This window comes from Asparagus officinalis, chromosome 8 (genome assembly GCF_001876935.1).
Source record: "Asparagus officinalis chromosome 8, Aspof.V1, whole genome shotgun sequence".
In the NCBI taxonomy this organism is placed as follows: domain Eukaryota; kingdom Viridiplantae; phylum Streptophyta; class Magnoliopsida; order Asparagales; family Asparagaceae; genus Asparagus; species Asparagus officinalis.
Genome location: NC_033801.1, coordinates 104,853,993 through 104,865,413, shown reverse-complemented (window position 1 = coordinate 104,865,413; position 11,421 = coordinate 104,853,993). Strand labels below are relative to the sequence as shown.

The following is an 11,421-nucleotide window of genomic DNA, read 5'->3' as shown; positions in this document are numbered from 1 at the left end:
GTTTTTCACTTGTATTTTGATATTATTTCCGCTGTAAAATCTGTGTTTCAACAAAAATCTATAGCAAACCTATTCACCGCCCTTTAGGCTTGTATCTTAGTTCAAACAAGTAACATACCTCTTCATCCTTCCAAGAGAATCCACAAAGCACAAGAAAAATTAATACAACACACATTTTCACAAGAAAATTAATAAAACACATGTTCTTTTTTTTATTTTATGCTAATTTCTAAGAGCTACTAATCTTCCACAATATATAATATATAACCTATAAAATAATTTCTCATATCATTTCTTGAGAGATATCAGTCTTATGCAGTAATAATGCTATATATTCCTTACATCTAGTTGTCAGTCTTGATCCCTTAAGAAAAAATAATTAAAATATGAAAAATAGATTAAAACAATAGCATAGCTTGTAGCTAATATCTATGACTAGTTATTCTACAATAATCAGGATCTAGACAAGGCAATACAGTAATAATAGCTTATAATCTCTTATTTAGGATTCGGGTTTGAGAGTTCCGTATCCAAACCAAGCCATGATCGGGTCTCTTGATTCTTGTTCAAATCTCCCACTATTGAAGAACATTCGTTTACTTGATAGGGTGCTTTTGAATTTATCCTGCATTCGGAAATTTAAAAAATTGTTAGTAATTTATATAATAAATTTAGATGAACTGGATATTAAATAAAAATAAACGTGGAAATTACTTGCCTATCTTTTCTTTTAGCAAAGAATCTATGCAGGGAGGCCCTCCTTGCAATTGGCATAGATAAATCTATTTGCAAAACACATAATATTTATTAGGTTAACTGACACTAAATATTTCTAAAAAGAGAAATAAGATTTACACCTAGACAACAAAGTACATCTTGTTGAAATCCAAAAGTCATTTTGTGGAAACCTAAAAGACAAAATGAATGTGGACATTACTTTATTAATGTGGAATATTTATTGGTGACTTTTCATTAGTCCAATGTCTTTTTGTTTTCCACAATGTATCTATAAATTGGTGGATGTATGGAAAAAAGGATATGAAATAAAAATTACAATTTATCTTATTCTCTTGTCTCTTGTCCATTTTTCGTTTCATTTCTTTAGTATATTACAACACGTTATCAGCACGAGTGGCTCTAGCTGGTTCGTGATCATCGGTTCGTGGTAATAGATTTTTCAATATATATCTTCTGCAAGGTAATAATACATTTGACATTTGTCTATTTACAAAGTTTCATGGTTTCGTTATCGATTATGCCTCTATAACAGTATGTTATGCAATTTACTTTGGAACCATGTGATGATGATATATTGACTATGTTTATTTGATGTTGAAATCTGTAGTATGATGTATTTTAAAAACTTTAGTATCTTTAATCAATATGATAGTATACCAAATTCACTTAAATTTCATATTACAACAAGGTGAAATGGAAGACTGTTATATGGATAATATACTACAATGATTGTAAAAATGTATGGAACAGAGATACACAATATTAATTTTTTGGTAATTCAGTTATTTAATTGTTTACAAATATAGTATACTTGAGAGACATAATGTCTAAACCTTCAAGAGTGGAGCAATGATTTCCATTGCTATAAAAGCTCCCAATGTCATGATCTCCATTTTTTTAAATTATGCTTTTATGAAATTAATTCATTTTGGCCTTTTATTCTTGTTTTCCTGGACAGTGCAGTACATGATACTTATATTCTGAATCACATTCCACACTTGATGGTCATGATATTGCATATTAATCACTGGAGATTGGTTGGTTTACTTGATATACATTCTTAAATTATTTTTTTCTTTTCACTTCAACAAAGCCGTTTGCTTCATAATTAAATCTGGCATTAAGCCTCCTATCTCCTCAAGGAGGATACCATGTAATATATCCAGTCACTGGGGACTATTCACTCCATGTAGAAAGGTAGAACCACATACACGCACATAAGTAACACATTAATTTTCTTAACAAACAAAACTATGATATGAGTAATGCGCAGTCAAGTAATTGAAATAAACTACTACATAGTACATTAATGTTGAGCACTATCTAAACTCTGTCAACGTGCACTACTATTAACGACATAAGATATATATTAAGTATGATGTAGCTTTATTTAAACGAGTACGTTACACAATCTTATGCACAATCACAGCAAGCTTTTTGAACTCTATAGTAAATTCTGTAAAGTGAATGAATATTCGGCTTTAGCAAAAATGAAGCGGCATGCATTGTAACTAATGATTTGTTTATTCACTTCTGTTTGTATGCACACTTTGTATAGTGCAATATTTTATAAATTTGGTGGATTGATATATCTTCTTTTGATAATTATAGCATTTCTGAACAATGTCTGACATCATCAAAAGGGAATTTGCTGAGCTTGCCGTTGATGGCAGCAATTACTTGACTTGGGCTTTAGATGTTGAAATCTACCTGAATTCTTGTGATTTAAGCAACACTATTGCTCCAGCTTCTCAGAGCACCTCTGCCCAGAAGGCAAAGGCATTGATTTTTCTTCGTCATCATCTCAACAAAGACCTGAAAAATGAGGGCATTGATTTTTCTTCGTCATCATCTCAACAAAGACCTGAAAAATGAGGGCATTGATTTTTCTTCGTCATCATCTCAACAAAGACCTGAAAAATGAGTACCTTACTGAAAAAGATCCTGCTGTTCTATGGCAATCCCTGAAGGATCGCTTTGACCAACAGACGGCTATTATGCTTCCGCAAGCACAGTATGATTGGTTAAACTTGCGATTTCAGGATTTTAAATCCGTAACTGAATACAATTCAACCCTCCACCGCATTGTCTCACAGCTGAAGCTCTGTAAGCAGAACATTACAGAGGCTGAATTGATTGAAAAGACCCTCTCTACATTCCATGCAAGTAATCTTGTACTCCAATAGCAGTACAGGACCAAAAACTATTCAAAACACTCTGAATTGATCTCTGCGTTACTAGTTGCAGAGAAACACAACCAACTTCTGATGCGCAACCATAATGCTAGACCAGTTGGTTCGCTAGCTGTGCCTGAAGCACATGCCACAAATCAGAGTAATACTCATGGACGTGGACATGGTAGAGGTCGTGGACGTGGTCGCGGGTCTTATCATGGTGGTAGAGGTCGTGGTCGTCGCAATGCTTATGGTCTTCAGGACCATGGCAAGGGTCAGAACAAGGATAGATCTCCTTCAAACAAGCCTAACTCTCATCAACATGTTGCTAATAACAAGCAAGCTTGCTATCGGTGTGGATGTGAGGACCACTGGTCTCGCACATGTCGTACACCGAAACATTTGGTTGAGGCCTATCAGAGAATGATGAAGGACTCAAAGGGGAAGTCAAAACAAGGTGAAAAACATCATGCCAGTTTGCCTGAAGCAAACATGGCCCTAAAAGATGACAATTATGATGATAACCTGAATCTGGACGATGATGACTTATTGAAGATGGAGCTTGATGATTTTGATGACCAGGAGTGATCATGTTATGCATGTTTTATTAGTCTATTTTAGTTTTTCAAGACTTGTTCTAGTTGTTTGTATTCTCACTAGGCTTATTTTACATGTTTTTCGTAAGAAAATTTTAATTTCGAATGGGTTTATTTAAATTATTATGTATTTACCTTGATTATTCCCCTTTATCTAATACGTGGTTGTGGAGAAGTTTCCATCTTTCTCCTCAGGGTTGTACTATACATATATCCGACCTAAAATACACCATGTTGCGATGAATTTAAGATTTAGGGACCCAAATTCTTTTAAACTCTGGCATGAGAGATTGGGTCATCTTGGGTAAAATTTGATCCGTCGGATTTTCTTAAATTAAATGGGGCATTCAAACCAAATCCGACCAACTGCATATCACAATTTTTCCCCTTTATCTAATACGTGGTGTAGAAGCAAAACATTTCCCATCTGCGTATTATTTATTTGCAGTCCATGTTTCTATATCACCACCATAGCGTACCTCTATGGGACCTCGGTGAAGGTACATACATTATTTATGAAACTCCGTCAATAATTTAGTACCTATGGCCCATGTTAGGGGATCAATTTACAATTTAGTACGCTGACTGCATTATTATTGAAGATCAATTCTCGACATTAGGGGGAGATTAGTGCCCAAAATACAAAATAATGTCAAGAAATTCCATTGGTGAAAAAGATCTTCAATATTTATATCCACGTACTAATCAAACTGAACCAGAAGTTCACATGATAATCTGCCAAGAAAAGAGTGACTAAGCCCCATGTTCATGTTGAATATATCATTGATGATTTAGTATGCCAGAAGCATATTGTGCCAGAAGCATATAAAACATGTTAGTGTAAAAGATAAAAGTCCGCGGCAAACTAAATTATATATATAGAAAGACAGTCACGCTCATAACCTCCAGAAGAGGTTCATCCTGAAGATGGAATCTCCAGTAAATTGCATGTGCACTAGATAATCACAATACTGGAGATGCGGAACGGCCAAATCCAAACGTTAAGGGAAATGGCGAGGATTTGGTTAACATAAAATAAGAATTAAAGTGGCCACGAATTTGTGAAAAAGGAGAAATATATAATAGAAATATGAAAGTTGTCGACAACATAGTTGCCTCTACAGTTGCTCTTACTATCTCTGAAAATAATCTGGATCCAGAACCTAAGTCGGTAGTAGAGTGCTTGAAGCACTCGAACTAGGTGAGATGGAAAGTGGCAATTGAGACTGAGCTGAACTCGCTAAAGTATTTTGAACATGTAGTTCATATATCCCTGCAGGATATAAATGGGTCTTCATAAGAAAAATAAATGAGAATTGTAAGGTGGTAAGATATAAAGCGAGATTCATAGCTCAATGGGTTCACGTAGAGACCCGACATCGATTTAGATGTAAAATATTCTCCTATTAGTGATTGTATTACGTTTCGCAAGTTAATACCTATGGCAGAAACTATGAATTTATATATGCAGTATATGTACGTCATGACCATATTTTTATATGTATCATTAGATGTTAATATTTTTATATGAAAGTCCCAGATGGACTTAAAATCCCTAAATTGAGTGAAAATGAAAATTGCAACATGTATAGTATTAAATTGCAAAGGTCATTATACGGCTTAAAACAGTCGGGTAGGATGTGGTATAATCGACTGAGTGATTTCCTCCTGAAGAGGGGATATGTAAATAACGACTTATGCCCTTGTGTGTTTATAAAGAAATCCGAAAATGGCTTCTGTATCATCTCAGTTTATGTTGATGATATAAATATTATTGGAACGCACAAGGAGCTTACAGAAGCTAGCTCATGCCTAAAGACGGAGTTTGAAATGAAAGACTTGGGAAAAACCAAGTTTTGTCTCGGCCTGCAGATCGAGTATTTCCCAGAAGGAATTTTTCTACACCAGTCGACCTACGTGAAAAAGGTCTTGGAAAGGTTTTATATGGACAAATCTCATCCACTTAGCACACCAATGGTTGTCCGGTCCCTCGAAGTGGATAAAGACCCATTTAGACCCAAAGAAGATAATGAAGAAATGTTAGGGCCAGAAGTTCCCTATCTGAGCGCTATTGGAGCACTTCTCTATCTCGCAAATTGCACCAGGCCTGATATAGCATTTGCGGTGAACTTACTAGCAAGGTATAGTGCTTCTCCTACAAGGAGGCATTGGAATGGTGTTAAACATATCCTTCGTTATCTTCAAGGAACAAAAGATCTTGGACTATTCTATAAAAGATACTAAGATATGACATTGGTAGGCTATTCGGATGCTGGCTACATGTCTGATGCCCGTAACGCCAGATCCCAGTCTGGTTATGTATTTCTCTATAGTGGTACTGCCATTTCTTGGAGGTCTGTCAAGCAGACCATGGTGACTACTTCTTCTAACCACTCAGAGATTATCGCTTTATATGAGACCTCACGAGAATGTGTATGATTAAGATCGTTGATATGACATATTTGTGGTTCGTGTGGTCCAGCGAAAGATGATATTTCCCCCACTGTCCTTTATGAGGACAATGCAGCTTGTGTTGCACAAATGAGCAGTGGATATGTAAAAGGAACCATGACAAAATATATTACGCCAAAATTCTTTTATCCACATGAGCTCCAAAAGAATGGTGAAATCACCATCGAAAAAGTTCGCTCAAGTGACAATCTTGCAGATTTGTTCACTAAATCTATGCCTACGTCAACTTATGAGAAATATGTTCACAATATGCATAGGCTCAAAAGACTATCTTCTTCAGGGGGAGCAAATTCTTAAAGAACAATCCTGAAGATTGGGCCCTGAAGGTCTATTATCATAATTTGCCCCTTTTTCGCTAAGTTTTGTTCCATTGGGTTTTTCTTAGCATAGACTCAGAAGATTATCATCATCAGCGGGAGCGAATTTTCAACGCAATCCCGAAGATTGTGCCTTGAAGGACTATAGTTGTACTCTTTTTTCCTTTTGCTAAGTTTTGTCCCACAGGGTTTTCTTAGCTAAAGGTTTTTAATAAGGCAACTAATGCAACACAAGTTTGGATCCCGAAGATCTATAGTTGTACTCTTTTTCCCTTTATTAAGTTTTGTCCCATAGGGTTTTCTTAGTTAAATGTTTTTAATGAGGCAACTAATGCAACAAGAATCTACTAATGTCGTGTACTCTTTTCCTCGACTAGTTTTTATCCCACTGGGTTTTTCTAGCGAGGTTTTTAATGAGGCATTGACATCTCGAAGTAATGTCCAAGGGGGAGTGTTAAAATCCAAAAGTCATTTTGTGGAAACCTAAAAGACAAAATGAATGTGGACATTACTTTATTAATGTGGAATATTTATTGGTGACTTTTTATTAGTCCAATGTCTTTTTGTTTTCCACAATGTATCTATAAATTGGTGGATGTATGGAAAAAAGGATATGAAATGAAAATTACAATTTATCTTATTCTCTTGTCTCTTGTCCATTTTTCGTTTCATTTCTTTAGTATATTACAACACATCTGATTTACTTTAGCATTTCTACAAAAAAAAATTTCTTTAATGAAGCCCACGTTATAATAACATATAAAAAGTTTTAGAATATTGGAAAACAGTCATCAACAAATGAATCATGGGAAAAAGGCCATAACTTAGTTCCAAGTTCCAACCATCTTCAACAACTCTAAAAAATAGTAGAGATGTTGTTCCCTTTTTGTAGTTGTTTGAGTAACACTGACAGACTAAATTTATCTCGAGAATAAAACATCTAATATACTAAATTTTAATCATACGTGGAAAAGTCATTAATTGAGAGTCTGAAAATTCTTTATAGTATGACTTAGGACTTATCTCCTCTTGAATATTAGAAAGACGTTTTCAAAGTTGTCCCATACTTTTTCATTGATTCTTTTTTAATATAACATATTATAGCATAATATATTATAGGCTAATTAAATATCATCCTCCCTTTACACAGAGGGTGATTAAACCCCAATAACTATAAAAATATTAGAAAATTTGGGGCTATCATAAAATCCCCTTTAAATTTATGATTTCAAACTTCCTTAACAGCTTTAATTGTAATTTTTCACATTGGTAATAAAATTACACATGGGGATATTTTTTTCCAATGAAAACTGCGATTAACACTTTTAGGGGGTTTCGAACTAAGTTTTAAAGATAAAAGTGGTTTTCTGATAACCCCTTTTATGATAGTATTTTGAAAGTTACAGGGTTATCTGATAGTCATCTAAATTTGCGAGTGTTTTCTCCTTTTTTTTTTTTTTTTGGCTTTTGGGGGGGGGGCTGGGGGGGGGTGTCCCATACTTTTTCATTGATTCTTTTTTAATATAACATATTATAGCATAATATATTATAGGCTAATTAAATATCATCCTCCCTTTACACAGAGGGTGATTAAACCCCAATAACTATAAAAATATTAGAAAATTTGGGGCTATCATAAAATCCCCTTTAAATTTATGATTTCAAACTTCCTTAACAGCTTTAATTGTAATTTTTCACATTGGTAATAAAATTACACATGGGGATATTTTTTTCCAATGAAAACTGCGATTAACACTTTTAGGGGGTTTCGAACTAAGTTTTAAAGATAAAAGTGGTTTTCTGATAACCCCTTTTATGATAGTATTTTGAAAGTTACAGGGTTATCTGATAGTCATCTAAATTTGCGAGTGTTTTCTCCTTTTTTTTTTTTTTTTGGCTTTTGGAGGGAGGGCTGGGTGGGGTGTTTTATTTTTTGGTTGTGGTGGGGGAACATCTGATTTAACATGATATATGACGTTACATTCTTTTCATAATGGATGTCCTGATGTCCTATCTTTTTTAGTAATAAAGGGTCTAAACCAAATGATGGACATCAATTTAGGGATTTTTTAATTAAATTTTCAAAGTACTAGAAATCGGGTAGTAAATTACCAGAAGGACTTTGTTGCACCGGCTGCGGGCAGTACCCGGGTAGCTTTTCAGCCAACGCCGAGGTACTTGCCATCTTCATCAAGTCCTTCGCCTTCTCCAATGGAAAATTATCAAAAACCACCACTTTTCCTTTGTAAAATATCGTCAGCTGATGTTTCCCTAATTCCCTAATAAAAAGTTTACAATATCCAAGGCTTAAGAAAATAATTACACAAAAAATCAAAAAAGGAAAAAAAAAACTATTATGGCGATGCTTACTTTGTAAAATTATTGTTGTCAGCAGGGCCAAAGCTTATCGGAAACAAGTGCATTGATTTTGCCGATTTTTGGTTCGTGACGGTAAAATTTTCGGTGGTGTCAGTTTTGGTTTCGGCCAACGTATCGGCCCCTGGTAGCAGGCTCATAATGGTTGGTGGCCGAAATGATCCTAAACGTGAAAAACATTTCCATTATTTTACTTGCAAATAATAAAGCAATTAACAAAACAACCCAGAAGATTCATCTATTTCTAAATAATTAATGATTTCTTCTTAACAATAGAAAATAGTTTTTCTGGCAAACTTTTTAACAGAGGAAATTATTAATCCACACATAAACAAATTATATTTAACAAAAAAAACTAATATTCAAAGTCTATTCAGAAAATTTTTTCAACTGCTTAGTTATTAAAAAACTATTTCAGAAATCTATTATAAGCATTTTAAAAGAAGTTATCTGGTATCCTTCCATAAAAAAGAAAAAAAGAAAAAGTTATCGGGTAATATAATTTCTAGCAAAAATAATTTCTACTAATTAAATCCCAGACCCTTTTTGTCTTAAAAAACATCCACTTCTTGAGAAAGAAGGGGGGAAAACCCTAAACAAAACTCAACTCCTAAAATCTTACAAAATTCAAAGAAAATATATCTAAAAATAAATAAGTTGATTTTTTATGTAAAACCGGCACCTATATTTTGTTCTTTATTTAATTACAAAAGATATCTTAACAGTAAAACCTATAAATTCAACTACTCAATTATTAATCCTCAATTTATTAGAAGCATCTTCAAAAGTAATATATCAAGATTTTTCAACATAAGAATTTTTAGTTAATACAAATCCTAGAGTTTTATTTTTTGGCAACACCCAACTTCTTGAACATAGAAAACTCCACCCAAAAAAAAAAAAGAAAAGGAAAAAATTAAAAAATCATAAATGGGTTAAACTTGTGTAAAAAGGTTACCTTTGGTTGATTCCTGAGGCGAAGAGGGAATCTCAACGCTCCTCTTCGCCTTGAGGAACTGGCTCAAGCGGCTGCACGTAACAGAGAAGCTAGACTTTTTCTCAGACGTCATCTCTTATTCTCACCGGCGGAGCACCCGATTCGAGGTCTCAGTTTGCTTGCCCTGTGCTTTTCCTTCTCGCTATGATTTCGGTCTTGTTACTTTATAAACTAAAAAGCACGTGGTGATTTTGGGGGTTTGGAGAGAAGGAGCACGTTTTCTAGAGGGAGACCAAGTCTTCACTAAAAAGGCTACAGCACAAGGATGTGAAACAGGTGCGGGGCTGTTTGAACGTTTGATGATGAAACAGTTTCCTGGGGCCCACAAGCATGAGAACAAAGGAGGTAAAGTTGATCTCTGATTTGATTCTTGGAAAGAGATGCGCAAACGGACGGTCCGATTTATTTTAATATTTATTTTGTCAAAATTGGAATCGTGATTTATTCAATTCGACCCGAACCTAGTTACTTCAGTTTGGTTCCATCCATCCTGTTCGGTCTCTGAACTGAGTAAACATGAAACTTATGCATTTTTTTAGACTGGCTTAGATGTACGTAGATCCAAATAAAACTTGGATATCATGGGCTATTTCAGCTTGTTCATTCTATAAGCATTGAAGAAACTCCAATCCGAAATGAATCGAATATAAGACCAAATTAAACTAACACGAGTAAGACTGTATTGTGTTGCGCGCCGTGCGAAAGCGTGCTCGCAAACCAACTGAGTCGACGAGCGATGAGAGAAGAACCAAACACGAGTGTAATTCACAAAATTAACATCCAAAATCACACAAATACAGAGATTTACGTGGTTCGGGAAATTTCCTACGTCCAGGGGAGAGGATGGGGAGATTTCACTATATGGAGGAGAAACAACGGGTTACAATCTCTCAAATAACTCTCAAAATAACCCAACCAATGATCTCACACTCCCTCATAATAATTTCCCACACAAAACTGCTCAAAACAATGTTAATCCTTTGGTTAAGAAACCCTAGAAATGTGTGTTTCTATTTATAGCAAAACCTAATCCAAAACAAACCAGGAAACAAATCCGGCCCATATCCGCTTTTCGGTCGACCGCAGGGGTTGCACCGGTCGACCGGCCAGAGACAAATTTCCAAGTTCCTGTAATGTGCACATTTTCGGTCGACCAGTCGAACTCGTTAGGTTGACCGACTAGAAACAGGGTTTCAGACCTTGTAATCCAACAGGTTGTCGGTTGACCGGACCTATGTCGTCGGTCGACCGACCCGATAGAAACCTGTAGTCTCTTCCCAGCTTCAAAATTTCTATTTTCGCCGTGTTTTCTACAATTCTCCACCTCGGCAAAGTGTTTCAAAAACTGAGCCGACACCAACATAAGCACCAATGCGTCGTCTCACCAAATCCGGCTGCACCAATGAGGTTGCCTACGTACCCCCTCTCCCAAGGGATCAAGCCGCCCTTAGTTCATCCAAATGGCTACAAAAGGCCTCAACAATTACGAATTTGCAATAAAGTTTTTACAATGATCAAACTTGTTGCCCGGGATCACTTTCGTGAGCATATCCACTGGATTATCTTTTGTGTGGACCTTCATGTGCTCCACATCCCCATCTTCAAGAACATCTCGAACGAAGTGATAACGAACGTCGATATGCTTCGTCCTCGCATGAAAGCCATGATTGTTCGACAAATAAATAGTACTCATGCTATCACAATAAATAGTGACGGATCGCTGCGAAACACAAAGATCCTCCAAAGTCCTC

At 35.4% G+C, this 11,421-nt stretch overlaps 1 protein-coding gene across 2 annotated transcripts; it reads right to left on the bottom strand.

The window, feature by feature from the left end:
* Positions 246–9,855, bottom strand: LOC109822896 (protein TIFY 10c-like). 2 transcript variants are annotated; one of them, XM_020389156.1, is made up of 5 exons: positions 9,632–9,853; positions 8,668–8,836; positions 8,410–8,576; positions 719–782; positions 246–625 (listed from the first exon to the last, which is right to left on the bottom strand). In XM_020389156.1, the coding sequence occupies exons 1-5, from the start codon at positions 9,741–9,743 to the stop codon at positions 499–501; spliced, it is 639 nt and encodes a 212-aa protein (XP_020244745.1). In that variant the 5' UTR covers positions 9,744–9,853; the 3' UTR covers positions 246–498. The 2 variants fall into 2 exon arrangements, with proteins under 2 accessions (XP_020244745.1, XP_020244746.1); XM_020389157.1 differs by lacking the exon at positions 719–782 and having other exon boundaries at positions 537–625; positions 9,632–9,855.